This window comes from Nicotiana tabacum, chromosome 19 (genome assembly GCF_000715075.1).
Source record: "Nicotiana tabacum cultivar K326 chromosome 19, ASM71507v2, whole genome shotgun sequence".
NCBI classification, from domain to species: domain Eukaryota; kingdom Viridiplantae; phylum Streptophyta; class Magnoliopsida; order Solanales; family Solanaceae; genus Nicotiana; species Nicotiana tabacum.
This window is the reverse complement of record NC_134098.1, coordinates 44,433,111-44,460,281: the sequence shown is the minus strand read 5'-3', so window position 1 is coordinate 44,460,281 and position 27,171 is coordinate 44,433,111. Positions and strand designations below refer to the sequence as shown.

Genomic DNA, 27,171 nt, shown 5'->3' with positions numbered 1-27,171 from the left:
TTCGATAGACTCATGGCTTCCTCCCTCCAAGAATTCCCTACCTTGCTCTTAAGATGACTCGAACTTACAACCTCTTGGTTGGAAGTGAAAGGTGCTCACCACTAGAGCAACTCACTCTTGTCCAATAAAATATACTCCACTTTTTTTTTTTTCATCTAAAAAAAAATAAAAAAAATAAAAGTGGTTTACCCATTTCTTGGTGTAGAATCGACATTTTATTCTTAGGTGTCGATAATTCTTTTAAAACGACCTAGCGCCGAGTCTCTGCCTCTTATAAACTTTAATTGAGTTTCAAATTGATCATATTACATCTAGATTGCAGATTAGATTATGTGTCCAAATTTTGAAACGTAAGAAGGAATAGTTTGTTCTTCGCTTTCAAGTAGCAATTTTAAGTTTGAAATTGTCTTGATCTTCTAAAGATGAACTAATATCATTTCTTTATCTCACTTTTAACCGAGGGTCTATCGGAAACAGTCTGTCTACCCTAGGATAGGGGTAAAATCTGCGTACACACCACGTTCCCCAGACCCCATTAGTGGGATTATACTGGATTATTATTGTTGTATCTCACTCTTAAAACTGATCAAACCATAGGCTTAGGAACTGGTTACACCGTACAGATAAGAATAGGAAAAGTAGTACATTTTGTGCACGTGGTAAAAAGAAATTTACAAGAATATCAATTCTAAATATAACACTAGCTGGTAGACTTTTGCCAATCTTGAAAGAAGTGAGAACCGAAAAGGTTCAAATATACCTACTCCTAAACAATTAAAAAGGTCCAAATATACCCAAATGTGGCTCCACCATTAACGCGGCGTATTTGGATCTTTTAATTATTTAAGAATATGTACAAATTATTAACTTAGAACGTAATAACTTGATTAGAATCTCATACTTCTCCGATTAAATTTGGGAAACAAAGAACCAAATAATAGATGGAGAATAAGTGGAATGTATATAAAGAATAAAGAGAAAAGCCTGTAAAACGTCGGACCAAAAGCAACCCGAAACGATGATATTACCAACAAGGTTGACATAAACCTCATTTGTCAAATTCCTTCCTGTGCATGAGCTCTCCCAACAAGGGACCCTCTGACAGATGACATTGCAATGAAGAGTTCAGCAAATCATGTAGTATAGCTAAATCTCACTTGTTTATAGCATCACCCGGATATGAGTAGTGATGATAAACTAACAGATATGCAGGCTGATGACATGAAGCTCAGCATCTGAAGAACGTTTGTGAACACATATGCATCTACTAGCTTGTCCCATCATATCGGCTTAAAAATTGGACTATGCAGGGATACAATTGTTCTGTTGCCTGCAGTATCAGGACCCAAATATTATATTACTAAAGGGAGGAATCAAGGCACCATATTCCTGAGAGTAGTGGGTGTGTTCGAAAACGTCAATAGTACTAGGAAAGAAGGTACAAGAAAACATGAAATGTGAATCCTGCACAAATTCAGACATTCTCCTTCTCCTCTACCTTTATTACCGTCTTTCTCTAAATTCAAGAGAGGCTAAAAATTCTTATCAGACATACCATGTGTCCTCCCACCAAGTCATAATGAGCATAATGTGGACCATCAGCATCCCCAAACACTTTGTAGTTCACCAAGTTCTCAGGAATAAGCTTCACCGTTTCTGCTTGAATCGTGATTTAAAGGAAGAAATCTTAGAAAATTCTAAACATCATACAGAGGATTCGCATGGAAGTACCAAAAAGCATAGTACCATATACAGCTTCCGGTGGGCAGATCTGGTCTAGATCTCCAGCAAGAGCCAAGACAGGCACACTACTTTTGTGAAGGTGATCCTTGTAGTAAATTTTACCACTTCTATCACGGAGCCCTTGCTCCTGAAAAGCTGTAGCCAACTGCAAAAGAAGTTTAGCAGGAATATTGCCTGCAGGAAGAACTATCAGTAAATTTGTAGGAAAAGATTCGTATGGAACCCTAATCAACACATGTTGATAGGAAGAAATGGCCCTGAATTCACACAAAAACTTCTGTTGGAAGATCATCAAAGCTACAAACCTTTACAAATTATAAACAGGACAAGTTGTCCAGTAATTTCTTGAAAACATTATCGCAAGTCTAATTATCATCTATTAAACAGAATTGCACGAGCATCAAACACATTATAATTCATGAAGAGACAAGTCATAGCTCATCAATAGAAGCTAAATAAATATTTTGATATGTGCAATTGGTTGACAAAGAGAGGATTTGTTTTGGGTGACAATGGATTATTAGGATAGTTCATTACTGATGCAGCGATGGTCTGACAAACACTAGCAATACAAACTGTGAGCCTCGTAGGGTACCACTAGAATAATCCTCTAGATCATGTATGTCTTTTTCTATTGCCCCAAAACTCTCATTCAAAATATATCAAGCAGATTCTCTATACCAATAAACAAGAAGACCTAAAAATAATAATTCATGCAAATTTGATATGAATTAAAACACAAAAGCTGTTTTTATAGTCATGTCAATACTTACAAAAGCTGTTCTGCACAAGCTTTTTCAGCGAGTCTGGATGCATCATGTCTGTGGCAGATATCATTTCATTAAGCCAAGCCAAGACATAAGGAGCGCGAGATGAAAGAGGATAAGCAGCAGCCAGTAATGTCCGTAGAGGAATGACAGGAACGTTGAGAACCTGAGCAGGATCAGCCTGTAGCAAGATAACAGCTCTAAGACTACTCAGACCGGAAGACAGCAAATGAAGCTAAAGAAGTGTTGAGGCATAATATTTCCAGCTTACAAGGGGTAGAAGCAGTTTGAGTGCGGACTTAGATGATGTGTAATCAAGTGATGAAGCCAAAGTAACAACAGCAGCTAATCCAGGCTCTCTCCCTTCCAAACCTTCATTTATAAAGAGAGAAAAAAAGGAAGAAACTAAACTACGTATCTAGTTTGTTACCCTGATAAATTCAGAAATCTTAAATGAAAGATCCATTGACAAAAGCCCATTAATATGTATTAAAAATGCAGCTCCCTATATCTCTGTAAAGAAGGAATACTCGAAACTTAAATAAGAAAGTGTTCGAATTCATAGGGAAGGCTGTGAAGCCAAATGCCCAGAAACAGGACTTGTCATAAAAGAAAATGCATCAGTGACTTATACTTTCCATATACTCCATTTCTTCATGGTATTCAATTAACAGAGATCTAATGATATTAAGAATATAATTGAGATTTTTTTATGGTCTAAAGACATTTCTTCGAATTGCTCTCACTAAGACTCGTTACATTAAACGAGATAGGTGGAATCAGCCTTGCAATAGGAAGTCTGGAGACTAAAATGTAGAATATTGAAGATTGGCACAATTTTGACAGGATAACTTGTCACATGATACTATTCTGAAGCACCAGCTTTATCAAAGCCGTGACTTAATAAAGGAAAATATACCTTATGTTGCCAAAACTCCCCAGATGGCTAATCCATATAAAACAACAAACTAATGAAAGGGATTTTACTTCTGAGAACAGAACCAAGTTCCATAGAATACACATCATCCACGCTATTCTAACTGCAATACATGGAGAGATGATGATAGCCTTCCACATAGCCTACAATTTGGACAAACTCAAGAGCTGGTTAATGGCCAGCTCAAATTTCTCATGAATGTGAATGATTCCTCCGTGTCTAGGAAGAATAATACCTTAAGTGGTTCTTACAACCACGACTGAAGCACTCTCTTAGTAGAAACTTCTTACCTTATGTATAGGTTCCAGATTAAGAACTGTTAGGATCGGGTTACCGGGTAGTGCGGAATTTAGCCAAACAACGTTATAATGACAATAACAAAGACAATGCAAGTTGATAATAACGGCAATTAAAGAAGATAAAGAAGACACAAATTTAACGTGGTTCGGTCAAGGTAACTTACGTCCACAAGCGGAGAGGAGCAATTTTACTATACCAACAAGAGTACAAAAGAGAGTATAAAATTAGAGTAAATACTCTAATTAGTCCCAAATACCCCAAGAGAATAACCTCACAAGATCACTCCAAAGAAAGGGTTCACACAAGTGTTTCCCAACACTCACTCTCTTACAAAATACTCTATAATGAAATAAAGGAGGAGAAAGAAAGACAAGAGTAAAAAGCTCTTGAATTGGTGTGTTTACAAATGAGGAGAAGCTCCTCTATTTATAGCAAGAAATCATTGGCCTAATAGTGGATATTATGTCATAGCAAATGTCATGATCCACAAATTTTGTTATAGTGGATATTATGTCATGGCAAATGTCATGAAAATTTGGCCATATTACAAATCTCCACCTTGGCCTAATTTCGGCTTATATATAGTAAATTTGCTCCACCTTCTCCGCAAAAACCTCAATGGGCAAAATCATTCTTCATAAATGCCAATCAAGTTCAGGCAAAGCTTGAACTTGGACACTGGAAGAGGTTTTGTGAACATGTCAACAGGATTGTCTCTAGTGTTGATCTTCTGAACAGAGACTTTTCCTTCAGCAATGGTTTCTCGGATGAAATGATACTTTATATCAATGTGCTTCGTCCTCTCATGATACATTTAATCTTTAGTCAACTGAATGGCACTTTGACTATCACAGAAAATGGTAATACCACCTTGGTGTAAACTGAGTTCCGCAAATAGACCCTTCAACCATAAAGCTTCTTTGATCGCCTCGGTCACTGCCATATATTCTGCTTCGGTAGTAGATAAAGTTACTACATGTTGTAATGTATCTTTCCAACTAATAGCGCAACCACCGATGCAAAATACATAGCCTGTCAGTGATCTTCGTTTGTCAAGATCACCTACATAATCCGAGTCTACAAAACCAACCAAAGTGTTAGTATTTCTCCCAAACTCCAAACATGTGTTTGAAGTACCTCGCAAGTATCTGAGAATCCATTTCACAGCATGCCAATGTGCTTTACCAGGGCAAGCCATATACCGGCTTATCACGCTCACTGCTTGCGAAATGTCTGGACGTGTACAAACCATTGCATACATAATACTGCCGACTGCACTGGAAGAAGGAACTTGTGCCATGTACCTCTCTTCTTCCTCTGACTGCGGGGACTGAGCAGCTGATAACTTAAAATGAGCAGCAAGAGGGGTACTAACTGGTTTAGCATCTTTCATGCCAAACCTCTCCAAGACTTTCTCCAAGTACTTCTTCTGGGTCAGAAATAGCCTGTTGGCTTTTCGATCTCTTTTGATCTCCATGCCAAGGATTTTCTTAGCTGCTCCCAAATCTTTCATCTCAAATTCACTTTTCAGCTGACTTTTCAAATTGTGAATTTCTGTTAAATCCTTAGCAGCAATGAGCATGTCATCAAACATATAATAATAGGTACACAAATGAACCATCATTTAACTTCCGGAAGTAAACACAACTATCATACATGCTCCTCGAATAACCATGACCCAACATAAAGGAATCAAACATTTTATACCATTGTCTTGGAGACTGCTTTAATCTGTACAAGGATTTCTTCAACAAGCAAACATGATCTTCTCTTCCTTCAATTTCAAATCCTTCGGATTGATGCATGTATATTTGTTCCTCAAGTTCACCATGTAAGAAAGTTGTCTTAACATCAAGTTGTTCTAATTCCAAATCATACATGGCAACGAAGGCAAGCAAGACACGAATAGAGCTATGTTTAACAACATGTGAGAAAATATCATTAAAATCAACTCCTTGTACCTGACTATAGCCCTTTGCAACTAATCGTGCCTTATACCTCGCATCTTCAACCCCTGGAATGCCATCATTTTTCTTGAAGACCCATTTGCAACCAACAATTCTTTTTCCTGATGGCAGCTTCACAACAGACCAAGTACCATTCTTGTGGAGAGACTCAATTTCTTCATTCATTGCAATCAGCCACTTGGCTGAGTCAGCACCAGAAACTGCTTCTGAATATTTTGATGGTTCTCTAATTTCTCCGGTTGCACAAGTCAGCACCAGAAACTGCTTTTGAATATTTTGATGGTTCTCCAATTTCTTCAGTTTCCTGTGCAACTGAAAAAGTAAATGCAACATAATTTCCAAACCTTAATGGTTGTTTAGCTTCTCTTCTTGGTCTATGTTTGGCTATAGAATACTCCTCTTCTTCTGGTTCAACTTTAGGAGTCTCAACTTCAGTCTCAACTTCAGGAGTTTCAACTGTATTTTGCTCCAAAGTTGATGAGCTTGGCTCAGAAGGAATGCCAATCTCAATCTCCACCTGGTTTTGTGTACTCTTTCCTTTATCTGTATTACAAGAACTAGAAGACTCTTTTCTAGAATGTAACATAGAGGATTCATCAAAGGTTACATCTCTGCTAATTATAAATTTTGGTGATGTAGGATCAGGATACCATAATCGGTATCCTTTCACCTTAGATGCATACCCAAGGAAAATGTACTTTTTAGCCCTTGGCTCTAATTTTCCATCATTTACATGCATGTATGCAGGGCAACCAAATATCTTTAAATCAGAATAATTAGCAGGAGTACCTGGCCACATTTCCTCTGGAGTCTTAAAGTTCAAAGGTGCAGAAGGAGCTCGGTTGACAATATAACAAGCTGTAGAGATAGCTTCTGCCCAAAAGGCGTTTGTCAACCCAGCATTTGAAATCATGCAACGAGCCCTTTCCAAAAGAGTTCTATTCATCCTTTTTGCCACACCATTTTGCTGAGGTGTCATTCTCACAGTACGATGTCAAGCAATTCCTTCATTCTTGCAAAATTCGTTAAATTCATCATTAGAAAATTCCAAGTCATTATCTGTTCTAAGCCGCTTAACCTGTTTTCTTGTTTGTTTCTCAATCAAAACTTTCCATTGTTTGAAATTTAAGAAAACATCACTTTTATTTTTCAGGAAATAAACCTAAACTTTCCTTGAATAATCATCAATGAAAGTTAACATATACCTGGCACCACCTTTTGATGGGGTACGTGAAGGACCCCAAAGATCTGAATGAATGTAATCCAAAGTACCTTTTGTTCTATGAATCGCTGGAGATTTGAAGCCGACTCTTTTCTGCTTCCCGAACACACAATGTTCACATAACTCTATATTTCTGGTACTTTGGCCACATAAGAGACCTCTTTTGCTGAGGATGGAAAGACCTTTTTCACTCATATGCCCCAATCGCATATGCCACAATTTGGTGATGTCAGAATCTGATTTATCTGATATTGAAACTGCAGCAGCACCTGTAACAGTAGATCCCAAAAGAGTATACAACGTACCAGATCTGCGTACTTTCATGATCACAAGAGCACCATGAGAAATTTTCAGAACTCCACATTCACCTGTGTACTTGCACCCAAGAGATTCTAGAGTGCCCAAAAAGATGAGATTTTTCTTCAAGTCAAGAACATGTCTAACATCGGTGAGAGTTCTCACCACACCATCGTGCATTTTGATTCGGACTGTACCTTTTCCAATAACTTTGCAGGCAGCATTGTTGCCCATCAAGACAACTCCACCTCCAATAAGAATAGAATCAAAAGTATCAAGATGTGTAAGTATAGAGGTACCTTCAGCCATACGAAAAGTGTAGAGTTTTTGCTTTAGGTAAAGCCTGTTTTCTATTGTTCTTTTCATATATAGGGTTTTAAGTTTTTTCCATATACCTTTGGCTGAGCTTTCTGCTGCAACTTCACGCAAAACCTCATTTGAAAGATTTAAAATAATACCTGCTTTTGCTTTTTTGTCTATGACGGCAAACTCCTCTTCCGTCATTTTATTCGGCATCTTCTCCTTTCCTTGCAGTGCCAAATCTAAGCCATCCTGAATTAGGATAGCTTCCATCTTTAATTGCCACATTCCGAAGTTTGCACTTCGGTCAAATTTCTCAACATAAGACTTTGTTATAGTCATTTTGGCTATTTAAACTAACCCGATTAGATCTGGCTCTGATACCAATTTGTTAGGATCGGGTTACCGGGTAGTGCGGAATTTAGCCAAACGTTATAATGACAATAACAAAGACAATGCAAGTTGATAATAACGGCAATTAAAGAAAATAAAGAAGACACAAATTTAACGTGGTTCGGTCAAGGTGACCTACGTCCACAGCGGAGAGGAGCAATTTTACTATACCAACAAGAGTACAAAAGAGAGTATAAAATTAGAGTAAATACTCTAATTAGTCCCAAATACCCCAAAAGAATAATTTCACAAGATCACTCCAAAGAAAGGATTCACACAAGTGTTTCCCAACACTCACTCTCTTACAAAATACTCTATAATGAAATAAAGGAGGAGAAAGAAAGACGAGAGTGAAAAGCTCTTGAATTGGTGTGTTTACAAATGAGGAGAAGCTCCTTTATTTATAGCAAGAAATCCTTGGCCTAATAGTGGATATTATGTCATGGCAAATGTCATGATCCACAAATTTTATTATAGTGGATATTATGTCATGGCAAATGTCATGATCCACAAATTTTATTATAGTGGATATTAAATGTCATAAAAATTTGGCCTCCACTTGAGAAGAAGCCAAATTAATGACCATATTACAAATCTCCATAGAATGCCCCAAGGTTAACTCACGGTAGCAAAATAGATACAAATGGTTTGAGTAAATTTTTACAGGGAATGAGAATGGTCTCCCGAGAGTAAACCTTATTAGACACAAAGAACATTCAGTCACTACAAGAGCGCAAGTATGCCAGAACACACCAAGGTCCAGAGAGAAGAAATTCTCTGTATCTACCACACAAGATTATCCTTACTTTAATTGTGTATCAATTTGCTGACACAGAAGAAAGACCTAATAACCTATTAACTAGATCTAATATAGCACAGAGAAAACTTGAAATTATACCAGGAGAGGCAAATAGGCATTCATTTTTGTCACTCTCTTTTGGAAGCTTAAATAATAACGTCAAGCCCATTAACATTACCAGCTATGAATTTGGAATTACAAGAGCATCTAATGAGTGCACCACAATTTTGATTTAGCCAACAATAAAACAGATCAAATGCCATCAACAAAAATAGATATCCCAACCAAGGGATTGTTTGAGCCTATTGGAGCATTGCCCAACTATTATTAAACAAAGCATGGTCACCTGACGGTATGCCATTAAGGACACATGCTTGCAACAGTGATATGATGGGGGGCGGGAACTGAAGAACCAAAGTAACATGTCTACACGAAGCACCTAGATATCACAAAGCCGGGATAGTAAATATAGTTTATTTACCAATTTCAAACTCCAACATGTTCTCCTTGCCACTGGTACAAGACACATGAATGATAATGTAGTTATTTGCTTAAAGTGCTCATTGCTACCATGTCACCAGCCTAACAGCCAGAGCTCTATAAAATTAGATCTCATCTTACCACACCGTGATAGCCTGGCATACAGTAATATTCCTCCCATAGAATGTCCAATTGCGAGTAGTTTATCATCCTTTGGTCTAGTTTGGACCTTTATATATTCCATCTAAAATGAAAACATATAAAAATTATCAATCACTAGTCAATATATAAGAGAAGATTAAGATAAATGACAAGATCTTTAAGTTTCAATTCAAATTCAAATAGTGTGATTTCATGGAGATTAAGCTTTTACAGCCCTCAACATGGAAAAGTATCACCTCACCGCAGCAGGGACATCCTCTTCCAGGTAATGATCAAAGTCCCAATCATACTTGAGGATTAAGTCAACCTGTTCCTGAAAATCTCCTATTCTAGTTGTTAGACGCTCTTGCAGATCAAATAATGGGGATGAAACAGAACGTTGACCTTCTTCAAAGATATTTACTAGCTTTTTGCTCAGTTCCCCGACTTGGCTAGTGAGGACAGCTGAGTTCTCCCTCGTCTCGAGCAGACTTAACAATTTCTTCCTTATTGCGTTAACCCGTTTGTAAAGGAAAGAATCCTCCAATAATTTTGATATTTGATGAACAAGTTTAGCAGAGACAATCTTCGACTGACTTCCACTGACAAAGCCAGAGACTCTCTCTGACAAGCGCATAAAAGCGTCTGTAAGTTTAGCCACCACTCGTGACTCATCCCATACTGTTGAAACCACAGTGGGCTCTTCTTTGACCAAGGCTGCATCATGCTTTTCTGAGGCGCCCTGGACATCTGTGGACTGCTGTGATGCAGAAAGACCTCTGTCATTAGCATTATCAGTGGCAGCTTCCATCTCATTAGATGCTGTGTGCGCAGACTTCTCAATATTTTTGGAATCCGATTCCTGCACGCTCAACCCAGTCCCACGAACTTCAAGAATCCAAGTATCAAATCCTTGATTACACATGTACCGAGCAAATGATGACTGCAAAATCACAATAAACAAACAAACAAATAAATAAATAAAGACATGATTTAATTTCTTAAGAACAGATTCAAGAACTATTGAATAGGACATCTGTAGTGCAACTACATAATCTATATCTATTTGCAGGATCCAGCCATACCCTCTAAAACTCAACCACCAATCAGAAGCTAGGTGCACTAACTTGCACCAGTGGAAAGTTAGTGAGAAGCCTTTCAGAGATAGATAAGATGCCTGAAAGTAATATAAAAATAATGAAATACTCCAACTGAAATTATGGCACGTTGTTTACTATAAACATCAAATAGTTAGCACATAACATGCATCAAAGTCGCATGCTTCAGAAGTGTCAGCTCAAGCAAACAGAAACATTTGGCATAAGGACATGCTAACAGGACATAGTTAGCAGTGACGTGCATCAAAATTGAGATACCATAAATAGTAGTAAGAATTAACCTTAACAAACAAGGAGAAGCATTCAGCCGGAACCGTCTCTCTGAGATCAAGAAACTTGCATAGAGAAGCAATTTATCCGTAGCAGCACATGAATTACTGAATGGAGCAGATTTCCATTAAAGGTAAAAGGAACATCAACTTTTTGGGGTGAAAAAAAACTACACATGATAGTTTTAGGAAACTCAACTTCTATATCACCCTATTCTATAGAGAATGACACTATACCATAACACAAGGCTACTTGATGAGTTAAACATTTTTTCTGCTTTAACCAAGATTTTTCAATATATATACATAATAGACACAAAAAGAGAACTTTGTGATTTGACGATAATTTTATGTAATTTTGAAATATGTAAGTTATCCAAATTCATAATAAAAATTGGCTGCGATGACCCTCCATATTTATACCAATATCTTTCTGGCAGAGAGAGTTAGTGTTGCCAGAAATGCAAAAAAAAAAAAAAAAAAAAAAAGAGGAACCAAGTAGTCCCAGATGGAAAAGCCCTTCATAGCTCCAGAAGTTTAAGGAAACTACATTAGATACTCTGTTTACTAGTTGAATGACCATTCCCTGGAAGTCAGCTGGAAATTCAAAAAGGAGATCACAGTGCAAGCAGTGTGTGCAATATATAATCACTAGGATATTGGCAGAGGCGGACCCACGATTTGTATGTCATGGGTTCGGGATGTCACTGAACCCACTAATCACTTGAGTTACTGGGCTTGAAATGTAATATCTGTACATATGTAGTAGATTTCTTAACACATACAGGGTCTGAGCCAAAGCTACGGGGTTTGGTTGAACTCGTAGCTCTAATGATATTGGCAAATCTACTCCGAACACAGTAACCTCCATAAACCGTGTCATATCCCCATGTGTAAACGTCACTTCACTTATAATGAGTGATGATATGTACACTTTATGGCCTGTAGAACTGTTCAAATAGAGCATGTGCAGCTCACGTGTATTTGTTAGTTAGAGTGTTAGTTACAACTGTTAGGTAGTTAATGACAGCTATTAATGAGCTGTGTTAGTTTTATAAGTTAATTAGCGGTAGTTATTGGTTAGTATATATGTACAGTGTTAACTACTGAATGAGCTAATGAAACAGTTGCCTTCTCCAAGTACTTTGTTTCTCTCTCTCTTCTGACTCCATTAACTAGCAAGGAGAAAGCTTCAATCCTTGCATTTCAGCATGGTATCAGAGCGGGAGTGATTGATTCTACACATCGCATCTTGTTTAGGCTGAAATTCACAGAAAATTTTCAATTTGATCAATCGCTGTTCGATTATTCTGAACAATGGCAGAAACTTCGATCGACCACACACATCCTTTATACCTAGGTCCATCGACACTCCAAGCTCAGTTTCTATACCAGTGAAACTCGCTGGATCAGACAATTACGGGCTTTGGAGCAGGTCGATGAGGATCGCACTTTTGGGAAAAGGAAGCTAGGGTTCGTTACTGGCACATGCAAGAAGGATCTGTACAAAACAGCTGAATTACAGGAACAATGGGAAACTTGCAATGAGGTGGTGTTGTCATGGATCATGAACAATGTGTGTGCAGAACTCCTAGGTGGTATCGTCTATGCATCAGATGCACATCTCGTTTGGGAAGACCTACGAGAGAGATTTGACAAGGTCAATCGAGTGAGGATTTTTCAGTTACATCGTGAAATTGCAACATTATCACAAGGAACTAGCTCAGTTTCAGTTTACTTCTCGAAATTGAAGGAGCTTTGGCATGAATATGATGTTTTAGCCCCATTCTCTAACTGTGGATGTCCAAAATCAAAGGAGAATGTGGAAATGATGCACCAGCAGCGAGTAATGCAATTCCTAAGATTCGTATGTTCAAGCGCGCATGCAAATCCTGATGAAGACCACTGCACCAAACCTCAATCAAGCATATGCTATGATTGTACAAGATGAGAGTCAACAAACAGCTGGTGCTAATATTGTGACTGATAAGGCTGATGTTATGGCAATGCAAGCAGGAAGAGGTAGAGGCTTTCGAGGAAGGAAGCAATTTATGCAATGTGAGCACTGTCACATGAGGAACCACACCAAAGAAAATTGCTACAAACTCATTGGCTATCCATCTGATTTTGATCAAAGGAAGAAAACTGGTGCTGGAACTCAGAATTATGGTCGAGGAAAACCAGACAGCTGGAAGAGAGAGTCACTTGCTGTTGTGAATCATGCAGATGTAGGCTCATCCTCTCAAGCAGCTGAAGGTGGACAACTCATGAAGCCTGCTGGCAGAGGACATTACTTCACTGATGAGCAATATAGCCAGATACTCAGCCTTCTCAGCAAGGATTCTGGGGAATGTCAAGCAAATACAACAGGTAAGGTCACTAGCCTAATGTCTAAATTTTATCAAAAATTTGATCAAAGGGACAGAGATTGGATTGTTGACTCAGGGGCAACTCATCACATTGCTTCTAGTCTAGAATTGATTGACAATACCAAGAGCACAGATAGGTTCATCAGAGATAAGGTACACTTACCTACAGGGGAGAAAGCTGATATTACTCACATTGGTAATACTGAACTATTTGACAAGGAAGTAATCAGAAATGTGCTTTATGTACCTAATTTTAGGTTCAACTTATTATCAGTTTCAAAGCTAACCAAGGCATTATCTTGCAATGTCAATTTCTTCCCTGACTTCTGTGTATTTCGGGATCTTTGGAGTGGCAAGGTGAAGGGGATTGGTAAAGAAAATGCAGGATTGTATGTGCTCAAAGGTGGTAGATTGGCTAACAGAATAAAGGCAATAAATGCAGTGAGCAGAGTGGTTGAAGGAGATAGCAGCCTGTGGCATAAGAGGCTAGGTCATCCTTCACTGTCTGTCATGAAGAATACGAGAGCCTTACATGTTAATACTAGTAGTTTAGCACAAAATACTTGTTTTGTATGTCCACCGGCAAAGCAGACAAGGTTGAAGTTTCCTCTTAGTGACTCTAGATCTAATGTTCTGTTTCACCTTGTACACATGGACTTATGGGGACCTTATAAAATTCCAACTTTTGATAGAAAACACTATTTTCTTACAATGGTGGAGGATCACTCTAGGTACACGTGGATATATTTTTTACAACTGAAATCTGAGGTTATAGTTGTGATGAAACAATTTCTAACCATGATTCAAAACCAGTTTGGAACTACAGTCAAGATTATTAGATCAGATAATGGGACTGAGTTTTTCAATACTCAGTGTGCAGAATTGCTAAATGGTCTTGGCATAATTCATCAAAGCAGTTGTGCCTATACCCCTCAGCAGAATGGCATAGTTGAGAGGAAACATAGGCATATCTTGGACACTGCTAGAGCATTGAAGCTTCAAGGATCAATACCTATCAAGTATTGGGGCATTTGAGTGAAAAGTGCAGTATACCTGATCAACAGAATGCCTTCTAGTGTTCTAGGGGGGCAAGACACCTTTTGAGTTATTGTACCACAAGAAGGCATCACTGATGCATTTCAGAGTACTGGGATGTTTGTGCTTTGCAACAGTCTTGCCCAAGGGAGACAAAGGGAGACAAGTTTGCAGAAAGGGCAAGGATGTCTGTCTTCGTGGGGTATTCAGAGACAGGGTATATACTCCTAGACCTGAAAACCAAACAACTTTTCACATGTAGAGATGTGATATTCAGAGAGTCAATGTTTCCTTTTGCTCATGAAAATAGTGGTACTTGGCCACAGATTGCAGATACTCATAAGGAGTTGAATTCACATATGTGCTCTCCCCTATACATTGAGACTATGGAGATGAGCTCCACAACTGAAACTTAAAATATGCCAGCTGAAGGAGAAGAGTCAATCCATCATGAGGAAGTAATTCAAACTGATCTGCAAATTATGAGCTGCAAGACACAGCAGTGAATGAGGAAGAAACACAAGCTAGACTTGAAACTGAATGTCCCACCTGCAGCTCAAGGAAGTGAAGAATATCAAGGAAGTCCACAGCAAAATACAAGTGGACAGCATGTTCTGGAGAATGATAATGCAAATGCAGAACCACAATGTGGTAGAAAGTCCATCAGACAGTCCTATCAGTAAGAAGTCCAGCACCTGCAGCTATCCACTCTCAAACTATTTGTCCTATGACAAGACTACTCCTAACTATCAATGTTATCTATCAAAGTTCTCAGTAGAGCCACAAACATTCAAGGAAGCAGCACAGGATATTAGATGGGTGGAAGCAATGAAGCAGGAGATCAAAACCTTGGAAGATAATAAAACATGGAGCATAGTTGACTTACCAAAAGGAAAGAATACAGTGGGCTCAAAATGGGTGTATAAGATCAAGTACAAGTCAAATGGTGAAGTTGAGAGATTCAAGGCCAGGTTGGTTGCAAAAGGATATAGTCAAAGAGAGGGGCCGGACTACCATGACACCTTCTCACCAGTGGCCAAAATGGTCACTGTGAGATCTGTGATAGCATTAGCAGCTTCAAGGGGGGCTGGAATTTATTTCAAATGGACGTGTACAATGCCTTTTTTGCAAGGTGACTTATTTGAGGAAGTATACATGGAGTTACCAGAAGGGTTCAGGCAGCAGGGTGAGAGAAAGGTTTGCAAGTTGTTGAAGTCATTGTATGGGCTCAAACAAGCCTCGAGGCAGTGGAATATCAAATTAACTGAGGCATTACTGAGTGCAGGCTTTGTTCAAAGCCATCATGATTATTCATTGTTTTCTTTAAGGAAGCAGGATAATCTTGTGATTGTATTAGTGTATGTAGATGATCTTCTAATCACAGGAAATAGTGCAGAGTTAATTGGATATGCCAAAGCTATTCTGCATCAGCAATTCAGAGTCAAGGACTTAGGAGAACTCAAATATTTCCTAGGCATTGAAGTTTTGAGATCCAAGACTGGAATTCTACTAAATCAAAGAAAGTACATACTGGAGTTAATCTCAGAGTTGGGGCTGAGTGGAGCTAAGCCAACCTCTACACCTCTGGAGGCAAATGTCAGACTAACTACTGTGACCAAGCAAATGGTGTTAAAGATGATGAGTTACTAGAAGACATCAGTTCCTATCAAAGATTGGTGGGTAAGCTCTTATATGTTACTATCACTAGGCCTGATAACTATGCAGTGCAAACATTAAGCCAATTTATGCAAAGGCCTAAGAAGTCTCACTGGGAATCAGCAATGAGAGTTGTAAGATACTTGAAAGGGGCACCTGGGCAAGGCATTTTGATGAGTTCTGGAAATGCAGAAAGACTCACATGCTGGTGTGATTCAGATTGGGCTGCATGTCCCAATACCAGGAGGTCTATCACTGGCTATGTTGTAAAGTTTGGAGATAGCTTAATGTCATGGAAATCAAAGAAGCAGCAAACTGTATCCAGAAGTTCAGCTGAGGCTGAATATAGGAGTATGGTGGCAGCAGTAACATAAATAACATGGCTATTGGGGCTGTTCAAGGAGTTGGGAGTTCATGTTACTTCACATGTGACAATTTTCAATGACAGCAAATTTGCCATACAGATTGCAGAAAATTCAATCCTACATGGGAGAACAAAGCATATCGAGATTATTGCCACTTCATTCGAGACAAGATTAAGGAAGGAGTAGTCAAGGCAATTCATGTGAGTACCAAGGATCAACAAGCAGATTTGCTGACAAAGGGGCTAGGGACTACACAACACATGCATCTACTTGGCAAGCTTGGTGTGCTCAATTTCTTGCACCCTCCAACTTTAGGGGGCATGTTCAAATAGAGCATGTGCAGCTCACGTGTATTTGTTAGTTAGAGTGTTAGTTACAGCTGTTAGGTAGTTAATGACAGTTGTTAATGAGTTGTGTTAGTTTGATAAGTTAATTAGCGGTAGTTATTGGTTAGTATATACGTACAGTGTTAACTACTGAATGAGCTAATGAAACAGTTGCCTTCTCCAAGTACTCTGTTTCTCTCTCTCTTCTGACTCCATTAACGAGCAAGGAGAAAGCTTCAATCCTTGCATTTCAGCACATTACTAGCAATGAATTACCCGCTCAAGATTTTCCAGTTCATTTACAAATTAATGACACGCAAGCACAGATTAGAGCATTAATCACTAACAAATATACAAAGTTAGTGAATTAGCTACCTCAGGCGAAAGATCATATCCAATGGCATTAGTCCCTACGCCTGACAACAGAAGAAGCGGATGATTTCTCCTTGGAGCCTGTAATTGCCATTCAAATTAATTCGTACAACTCTTCAACGGAAAATGCATGCAGCAAAGCTATATAATTAAGCTCCATAATTTACTAAAATAGGCATATGTTTATTGGATTTAACTTAATACACACAAACATAAAGTATTCTTAAACTATCAGATATTACTTACCTTATTTGATTTTTTGTGCACATTTTATCTGTAATTTTGAAAATAAAAAAAAATTACAATTATAACTGTGAGTAGATTGCAAATGAAATGAACCTGGGGAGGGGGAAGGTAGCGCCAGAGAGCAAGTCTCCAATCAGAAGCATTAAGGGAGACGTAGTGGAGCTCGTCGGCGGTGCATATTGGTGGCTTATTCGACACCTTATTATTATAATGAGCGCCGCTGCTGCTGCTGTTTTCTGTTGCAGTCGAGAAAGCTCTCATCACTCTCACACAACATGCCAGATGATAAGAAATGTGGCAATGGCGGAAGGCAGAGGCAATTTGTATTGCCGATCGGCCAATACTGTATTGAATCACCATAACCATTTTTCTCTAATAAATTCAATGGAACGAGAACAAATTATTGTTGCTTTGCTGCTCTATTTTTTTACTTTTGGGAACGAACAGAACAATATGCTTGACTTGCGAAATACTCCATTTGTGTTAATTATTCAAGTTGGAGAGCGGTGGCTGTGGAAATATTGTGACACGTATGTCATGCACCGCCTTATTCTTAACTCCTCCGCGTTCAAATTTCTCTTTTGGTTCAGTTTGTCCCAAATTCTTTCATTCAGAACTATTTACTACCCTTATTTGTCTGACGGTATTTTCATACGACAATTCCTAGATAATCTGAAATTTTTGTGTTTAAACAAGCTATAAGAAATTAATTGATTCAATTTGTAAATGGGAAAATAATATATTACCATCCATTTTTATAAGGAAAAAGGCCAAATATACTTTTCTATTATTGGACATTGTCTATTTTTTACTTTTGTTATACTATTATAGGCATATAAATTTTATTGAAATTAAATCCGTAAAATAATTGGGACTATATTTTAAAATTCAAGATATATCAGTTCAAATAAATTTATTGGACTAATATAATTGGATTAATTATAAGACCAATATATATAGATTAAATAAATAAGTTTTAATCTATTGGGCTAGTCCATTTAATTTGGCTAAAATGATGAGCCCACTTCATTAAGCCCAAGATGTCATCTTCCTAGAGGTCCAGTTTGGTGTCACGTGTCAAATGATGTAGCATGCCACGTCAAATGGAAGAGCCAATAGGACCATGCCACGTGTCAAAATTACAAGGTATGCCAAGTTACATTAAAAGGCTAATGAAATCGGGCCACGTGTGCAAGTGACATGTTCTGGCCAATCAAATGCGGTCATATCACACTTCAATTTGATTGGTCGGAAAGAGTTTATTTTTATCATAACTCTTCCCTTCCACAACTATAAATAGGGGTCTTCATAACTCAGAAAAGAGACCAGAAGTGATAACAAGAAGCAAGAAAGAGCTCGTGGATCAAACGCTGCAAATTCCTCTATAAGTTTCAAGCTTCAAGCAATCAAATCCAAGTTCAAGCAATCAAGTTCAAGCTCAAGAACGAAGAACAAATCAAGTTCAAGCTCAAGAACGAAGAACAAATCAAGTTCAAGCTCAAGAACGAAGAACAAATCAAGATCAAGCTCAGAGGCCCTTGAATTCATTTACTATTGGAAAGAAGAATCAGAGGATCCATAGAGATTGTAACACTCAAATATTTGAAATAAAATACTACGATTGTTGCAATATTTTTTGTCCTGATTTTATTTTCTCGACGCAATTTATTGTCTACAAATTCTGGCACGCCTAGTGGGACAATCTCTACCTCTCATCTCAACTTTTCAATCATCAAAGTTCAAGAACATTGAAATGGCTTCAAAGAAAATCAACCCCGGTTCAACTTCCACCAAGGCTGCTAATTCTGGGTTCTACGCTGATGTGGAAGCATCCTCGATGTTACCTTTGGAAGTTTTGAACCAGTTACGAGGAGCAAGGCAAGCTCCTTAGGACAATAAGCACCCCAAGTGTCGTCCGCATCAACCCCTGTTTTCGAATCTTCATCCTCAAAAGGAGCAAGATCTTTCACAAACGCACCCGAAGGAGGAAGCGATGTTGCTGAAAAGATCAAGAAAACTCTTGCTCTGCTTGACCTCTCCGGATCCAAGCACTCTGCTGTGAAGGAAGATAATGATGCTTCAAGTGATGGATCCTCCCCACTTACACCACATAGCGTGAGCCAATCAAGGATCAATATGTGTGAACATGCTACTCTCCATCGTCCACGACAATCATGCAAGTCATGGTGACAAACACTTCATCTATGGAGGAGCAGTTGACAAACTTGACGGAAACAATCGCTGGCTTGACCAAGTGCATGCAAAACCAAGATGCTAGAATCGACAAGCTAACAGATAGGGTGGAAATATTGATGAAAGAAGAATCCACCCATGCACCTGGCAAACTCCCAGAAGTTCAAGAGATTGATCCTCCCCCACGACAAGTTGCATCCACTAAGGAAATTCCAGCCTCTTCGGAAGGGATGATTCCAATCAATCAACTAAAGGAGTTCATTAAAGGGACTATAAAAAAATAAATATGAAGTTGCTTCAAAGTCCTCTTTTACCTACGCAAAGTAGTACACTTCAAGGATCGATATGTTGAAGATGCCTGCTGGCTATCAACCTCCAAAATTTTAACAGTTCGATGGCAGAGGCAATCCAAAGCAATATGTGGCACACTTCGTTGAGACATGCAACAATGCTGGGACTTATGGAGATTACCTCGTTAAGCAGTTTGTCCGCTTATTAAAAGAAAATGCTTTCGATTGGTACACGGACCTCGAGGCTGGATCTGTTGATAGCTGGGATCAACTAGAGCAAGAATTCCTCAATCACTTTTATAGAACGAGACGTACTGTGAGTATGATAGAACTTACAAATACTCGTCAACGAAAGGGTGAACCAGTTATCGACTTTATCAATCGTTGGAGGAATGCAAGCCTTAACTGCAAAGACAGGCTTAGTGAAGCTTCGGGCATAGAGATGTGCATCCAAGGCATGTATTAGGGATTGTGCTACATCTTGCAAGGTATCAAGCCTAGCACATTTGAAGAACTTGCAACTCGTGCCCATGACATGGAATTGAGCATGGCCTTTGCTGGAAATGAAAGGCTGCCCATCTATGAACCTCGCAAGGGGAACGACAAGCAAGAAGTCAGAAAGTGGGGCAAGTTCATACCCAAGCCTGAAAGCAAAGAAGCTATGAATGTCAACACATCACCTGTAAAGTTCACGACGAAGGTAAGCAAGAAGCAGAGTATGAAATCCACTTCTTTTCAAGATAAGCCAAGTGGAAAGATGAATCTAAAGGAAATGCAAGAGAAAGAGTACACATTTCTAGATTTTGATGTGCCAGCTATTTTTGAAGAACTCCTCGAGTTAAATCTCATTGAGATTCCGGAGATGAAGCGACCAAATGAAGCTGGAAAAACAAATTACCCAAATTACTGCAAATACCATCGACTTGTGAGCCACCCTTTGGAGAAGTGCTTTGTCTTCAAGGACAAAGTTATGGACTTGGCTCGTGAAAAGAAGATCGTGCTTGAAGATGAGAAAGCAAGCGCAAACCAAGTCTCTATCACCTTTGGCTCATTCAGTCCGGATGAATTATGTGGTTTTAAATAAAGTAAAGATAAAGAATTACTGGAGAACGACAAAGCTAAAGTCAATCAACCTGATGATGATGAAGGTTGGACGTTGGTGACTCATCGTAGGCACCACAGATGGAGCCCACGAAAAGAATCAGTAGAACAACCAACAAGGAAAATGATGGTAAAAAGACCAAGGAGATAGAATCCAGTTAATCACTTAAAGAAAGCAAAAGTGGAAGTGCACCACCCTCAAAAGCCACGACATCTAGTGACCTTGGAGGAGTTTTTACCAAGTTGGATCCGCACGAAGATTTCCCATGGAGGTATTGATGCCTCTTGTTGCCATGTTGACGATGGGGAAGAAAAGAGTGATGACCTACCATTGGCACCATCTTCGGAAAAGCTCATCGAGTCCACTCCTCAAGAAGTTAATGTTTGTGAGGAAAAAGTCACGTTCACAAATGATGATCTTCTGCTAGGTGATACTCTTCATAACCGCCCATTGTACCTGGTTGGCTATATGCGTGATGAAAGGGTAAATCGAATTTTGGTTGATGGAGGATCCTCAGTGAACATTTTTCCAATCCGCACTGTGAAAGAACTTGGTATTCCCATGAATGAACTCTCAGAAAGTCGTGTGACGATCTAAGGATTCAACCAAGGGGGAAAAGAGCCATAGGCACGATCATGCTAGAAATTATCATTGAAGATATGCAATCAAGTGCATGGCTGCATGTGATCGATGCAAAGACTTCATACAACGTCTTGCTTGGAAGGCCTTGGATACATGAGAATAAAGTTGTTTCATCTACCTACCATCAATGTTTGAAATACTACGAAGGTGAAGTCGAGAAGAAGATAATTGCCGATGACGAGCCATTCACCGAGGCTGAGTCACACTTCGCCGATGCAAGGTTCTACTTGAAGAACAGTATTGTGAAGGAGCTAAAATCTGATGATGTCATGAATGACAAGGATGATGAGTCCACGGCTAAGAGAGCTGAGGTGATTGATGACAAAACCAAAGTTGTTGCTGAGAAGGTACACCCCAGCCCAAATAAGTCTCATACAGGGAATATTGTGTCTCATGGCAAGAAAGTATCTCTTCCGCTCCAATACGTCCCTAAAAAGAAGAAAGATGGAGGTGAATCATCTAATCTCCAAACTAACATGCTAAAAGGGTTAACTCTTCCGGTCAAACGAATTGAGGCAGTAAAGTCGTCCTCAATGCTACTTGTAAGGTTCGTGTCCCAAAATCGTTTGCAGAATGTGGCACTCACTACAAAGTGAACAGATGAAGGTTTTGATCCTAACGCTTACAGGCTATTTGCAAAAGCTGGGTACAATCCTAATGAGCCGTCAAAGTTAGGAAAGCTACCATCAGAAGTTGCAACGAGACAACCACGTGAAGGTTTGGGATACAGGCAACCGTCACCAGTGCGCATCTCCATAAGAAGGGCAAGCAGTAATTATATCACTGTAGAAGATGGATCTGCCGCTTCTAACAAGCCTTCTGTCTTTGATCGACTTGGAAAATTAATTGTGAGGACTTCCGTGTTTGAGAGATTGGGTCCATTAAAGAAGGGGAACAAGTTCCATATAAATTTTCAAAGCATAAGAACACCCGCTTCACCCAAAATCCAGAAGATCTCTAAGGATTTCCAAAGTTTGGTTCCTTCTAGAATGAGGCGACAAATAAAACTTGTGGTTTCATGTAAAGAAGTACTGAAGGTAAAGCCATATAATGTCATCTATACTAAGAAACGTGACGAATATGAAGAAAGTGTGGGTTCTTCGTATCATGTTACTGTACAAGGCGAGAATCGTGTTCCATCTTCAATGAAGGGTAATGCAGAATTGGAGGATATTTCACCATGTTACCACATATCCTTCAATGATGGGGACCCTCAAGAAGATGAAGATGCTCCACCGGAACTTAAAGAAGGGGTGAAGGTAACGATTGATGCCTAAAAAGAAGTTAACCTTGGCATTAATGAAGAAACAAGACCCACCTACCTAAGTGCTTTACTAGAAGTTGATGAAGAAAGCACTTATATTGAGTTACTCAAGGAGTTTAGGGATGTCTTTGCTTGGAGTTACAAAGAAATGCCTGGTTTGGACCCTAAAGTAGCAGTCCATCACCTTGCAATCAAGAATGATGCTCATCCTGTTAAGCAAGCTCAGAGGCGCTTTAGGCCGGACTTGGTTCCCCTGATCGAAACCGAAGTTAACAAACTCATTGAAGCTGGATTTATTCGGGAAGTTAAATACCCAACATGGGTTTCAAGTATTATCCCTGTAAGGAAGAAGAATGTCCAGATTCGAGTATGCGTTGACTTCAGGGATCTCAACAATGCGTGTCCCAAAGATGAATTCCCGCTCCCTATTCCAGAGTTGATGATCGATGCTACTACTGGTTACGAGGCAATGTCATTCATGGACGGTTCGTCGGGATATAACCAAATTCGCATGGCACTAAAAGATGAAGAGCTTACTGCATTCCGCACCCCCAAGGGTATTTATTTGTACAAGGTAATGCCTTTTGGCTTGAAGAATGTTGGTGCTACTTACCAAAGGGCTATGCAGAATATTTTTGATGATCTTCTCCACAAGAATGTCGAATGTTATGTTGATGACTTGGTGGTAAAATCAAGAGAGAAGGGCGACCACTTGAAAGACTTGAGAATGGGATTTAAGTTGCTCCGGAGGTACCAACTTAGGATGAATCCATTGAAATGTGCCTTTGGAGTTACTTCTGGAAAGTTCCTTGGTTTCATTATCCGACATCGAGGGATCGAAATTGATCAAGCCAAAGTGGATGCCATTTTGAAAATGCTTGAGCCTCTAGATATTCATGAATTGAAAAGTCTGCAAGGAAAGCTAGCATACCTTAGAAGATTCATCTTGAACCTAGCTGGGAGGTGACAACCATTTAGTCGCCTCATGAAGAAAGGAGTTCCTTTCAAGTGGGACCAAGCTTGTAGCAATACCTTTGAAAGTATCAAATCCTACTTGATGAAGCCTCCAGTTTTAGCAGCTCCTATACCTGGAAAGCCATTGATACTATACATTGCGGTGCAAGAAAGGTCTATTGGAGCACTGTTGGCCCAAGAAAATAGTGAGGGGAAAGAAAACTATCTTTACTACTTGAGCAGGATGATGACACCAAATGAGCTGAATTATTCGCCAATTGAAAAGTTGTGTTTGGCGCTAGTCTTCTCAATTCAAAAGTTGAAGCACTACTTTCAAGCTCATGTTGTCCAAAGCAAATTCCATCAAGTTCGTGATGTCAAAACTTGTTCTTAGTGATCGACTAGCGAGATGGTACCTCTAATTTCAACAATTCGAGATTTTGTACATCGCTCAAAAGGTTGTAAATTGACAAGCATTGGTAGACTTTTTGGCAGATCATCCGATACCTGATGACTGGGAGCTAACTGACGAACTACCTGATGAGGATGCAATGGTCGTTGAAGTTCAACCTCCATGGAAGATGTACGTTGATGGTGATGAGCATCGTGGAGAAGCTGGTTTTGGCATAGTATTTTTCACTTCCCAAGGTGAAGTCTTGCCCTACTCCTTCACCTTGACACAACTCTATTCCAACAATGTTGCTGAGTATCAAGCATTAATACTTGGGCTTGAAATGTCCGTTGATATGAAGCAATTGCAATTGCAAGTCTTTGGTGACTCCCAGTTAGCAGTCAATCAACTTTTAGGTAGTTACGAGGTCAAGAAGCCTGAACTACGCCCATATCATGATTACGCTAAAAAATTAATGGGGTGGCTCGGTGATGTGACTATTCAGCATTTGCCAAGGAAAGAAAATAAGAAGATTGATGCTTTAGCTGCCCTAGCTTCATCGTTAACCCTACCTGATCAAGCGCAAGTTACTATCTGCCAAAAATGGGTAGTACCGCCGCCAAATGAGGCTGAAAGTGAAGAAAATGAACTCAAGCATCTTGTCAATGTTTCTAAAGCTGAGAAAGAAGAATGACGACAACCCATTATCGACTACTTATGTTATGGGATACTTTAAAAAAATCCGAGGAGAAGGACTGAAATACGTCGTCGTGCACCTCGCTTCCTTTACTACAAAGATACTCTATACAGAAGGTCATTCGAGGGAGTACTCTTGCGATGCTTAGGGTAAGAAAAAGCACGCTAAGCTTTGCAAGAGGCACATTCAGGGGTATGTGGGTCACACCAGTCTGGACCAAAGCTTCACTTCCATATAAAAAGGATGGGATATCATTGGCCAACGATGGTAAAAGATTGCTTGGACTACGCTCGAATATGCAAGGCTTGTCAATTCCATGCGAATTTTATTCATCAACCTCCTGAAGTGTTGAAAACCTCGAAAGGGGCAGCCTAGGCAAAAGTTAGGACATAAAAAAAATAAGAAAATAAAATTTTAAAAAAAAACACCCATTCTGAACTATGGTATGAATTGATCCTCTTCACCGAGGTACGTAGGCAGCTTAGAGTTTCATTCTGAGTTCAGTCGCAGAAGTTCAAAAGATACATATTGCCCTAGTTGTTGTCCATATGAAGTATGATGGAAGTAATTCATTCAAACAACACTTGAAAATCAGGATGAAATTTCACTCTTCTTTTGAACTTTGAATCTCATATGACTTAGAGGCGGCAAGCCTTCATGATAAACCAGTGTCTTCAATAGGGCGATTATAGTCTTTTAGGAGGCTACCAAGTATTTGCACTGAAGTTCAGGGATTTACTATGTCTTCATGTTCACCAAATCTTTAAGTCCTCAGGTCTTCAAGTTTGTTGCTCTTCAAGTTGAAATGTTTAAACCCTCCAAGTCTCCAAGTTGAAGTCTTCAAGTCCGTCGATCTTCAAGTTAAAGTTTTCATGTTCGCCACTCTTCAAGTTGAAGTCTGCAAAGTCCGCCAAATCTTCAAAGTTTCCAAATATTCAAGTCAATATCGTCAAGTCCACGAAGTCTTCGAGTTGAAGCTTTATAATTTTTCAATCTTAAGGTGGACATATGAGTCCCTTTGCACCTTAAGTTAGCCTATTCGTGGGTTTGTCCTTAAAAGAAAACTATAACTTTGCAATCTTAAGGTGGACATATAAGTCCCTTTGCACCTTAAGTTGGCCTCTTCGTGGGTTTGTCCTTAAAAGGAAACTATAACTTTCCAATCTTAAGGTGGACATATAAGTCCCTTTGCACCTTAAGTTGGCCTCTACGTGGGTTTGTCCTTAAAAGGAAACTATAATTTTCCAATCTTAAGGTAGACATATGAGTCCCTTTGCACCTCAAGTTGGTCTCTTCGTGGGTTTGTCCTTAAAAGAAAACCATAACTTTCCAGTTTTAAGGTGGACATATAAGTCCTTTTGCACCTTAAGTTGGCCTCTTCGTGGGTTTGTTCTTAAAAGAAAACTATATTTTCCAATCTTAAGGTGGACATGTAAGTCTCTTGAGAGTAATCTCTCCGGTAGTCGAGCCACATTGAGAGTAATCTCTCTGATAGTCGGGTCACCTTGAGAGTAATCTCTCTGATAGTCGGGCCACATCGAGAGTAATCTCTCCGATAGTCGAGTCATTTTGAGAGTAATCTCTCCGGTAGTCGAGCCACATTGAGAGTAATCTCTCAGATAGTCAAGTCACCTTGAGAGTAATCTCTCTGATAGTCGGGCCACATCGAGAGTAATCTCTCCGATAGTCGGGTCATTTTGAGAGTAATCTCTCCGGTAGTCGAGCCACATTGAGAGTAATCTCTCCGGTAGTCGGGCCACATTGAGAGTAATCTCTCTGATAGTCGGGTCATTTTGAGAGTAATCTCTCCGATAGTCGAGCCACATTGAGAGTAATCTCTCCGGTAGTCAGACCACATTGAGAATAATCTCTCTGATAGTCGGGAAGTTTTGAGAGTAATCTCTCCGGTAGTCGAGTCATATTGAGAGTAATCTCTCTAATAATCTCTCCGATATTCGGGTGGGGATGAATACAAATCCTTTCACACCGTAAAATCATCTTCTTCATGCATGGATCATCTCGTTAAACAAAAACACATCCTTCTCGTTTGACCTACAAAAAGAAAAGAAAAGAAAAAAAAGAAAAAAACGCAAAAAAATAATAATAATAAAAATACCTAACAACGATTCACTTGGACAGGCTTGCGAGCTACAATTGATGCCAATTGAAAGGAAGGCACGTCCCTATTTATAGATTCTTCAAAAATGCCAGTTGATGGGTTAATTGCGATGTGGAAGTAGAGATTTTTAGAATCCAATATGGACTTGTTCTCCTAATTCAATTCTAATGATGAAAGTTACAAGCATAAGACTTCTAACCAATTTGGACACTTACGGATTTTGACAAAACCATATAAGGTCAAAAGTTGTAAGGGGCAAAGTCTCAGAAATACATTTGTAAATAACATTGCAACATGAGATGGATCTTAATTGGCTAGCGTGCAGGGGATTATCCACTTTTGGAATAAGTGCAATGACTATAGAATTAATTTGCATTAGTAGTTGCCCATTCTCAAGAAATTCCAGGGAGGAGGTAG

General features: G+C 39.2%; 1 protein-coding gene across 4 annotated transcripts; it reads right to left on the bottom strand.

Annotated features, from left to right (window-relative positions):
- Positions 1–883: 883 nt before the first annotated feature.
- Positions 884–17,741, bottom strand: LOC107827380 (uncharacterized). Of its 4 annotated transcripts, none has more exons than XR_001657502.2 (10): positions 17,196–17,735; positions 16,860–16,937; positions 9,609–10,289; positions 9,347–9,449; positions 2,782–2,882; positions 2,517–2,691; positions 1,747–1,917; positions 1,556–1,659; positions 1,203–1,330; positions 884–1,098 (listed from the first exon to the last, which is right to left on the bottom strand). XR_001657502.2 is itself a non-coding variant. In XM_016654502.2 (10 exons), the coding sequence occupies exons 1-10, from the start codon at positions 17,466–17,468 to the stop codon at positions 1,268–1,270; spliced, it is 1,659 nt and encodes a 552-aa protein (XP_016509988.1). In that variant the 5' UTR covers positions 17,469–17,735; the 3' UTR covers positions 884–1,267. The 4 variants fall into 4 exon arrangements, 3 of the variants coding, with proteins under 3 accessions (XP_016509988.1, XP_016509987.1, XP_016509986.1); XM_016654502.2 differs by having other exon boundaries at positions 884–1,330; positions 9,609–9,680; positions 9,771–10,289; XM_016654501.2 differs by having other exon boundaries at positions 884–1,330; positions 1,556–1,656; positions 17,196–17,741.
- Positions 17,742–27,171: the final 9,430 nt, after the last annotated feature.

What these genes read in the sequence shown, in the direction of transcription:
- LOC107827380 (XM_016654500.2), bottom strand. Translation starts at nt 17,468, where the DNA reads ATGGTTATGGTGATTCAATACAGTATTGGCCGATCGGCAATACAAATT. An exon ending in GATATGATCTTTCGCCTGAG is followed by an intron (nt 10,290 to 16,859) that starts GTAGCTAATTCA and finishes GTGATTTTGCAG; the next exon opens with TCATCATTTGCTCGGTACAT. An exon ending in ACTTGGTGGGAGGACACATG is followed by an intron (nt 1,331 to 1,555) that starts GTATGTCTGATA and finishes CTGATACTGCAG; the next exon opens with GCAACAGAACAATTGTATCC.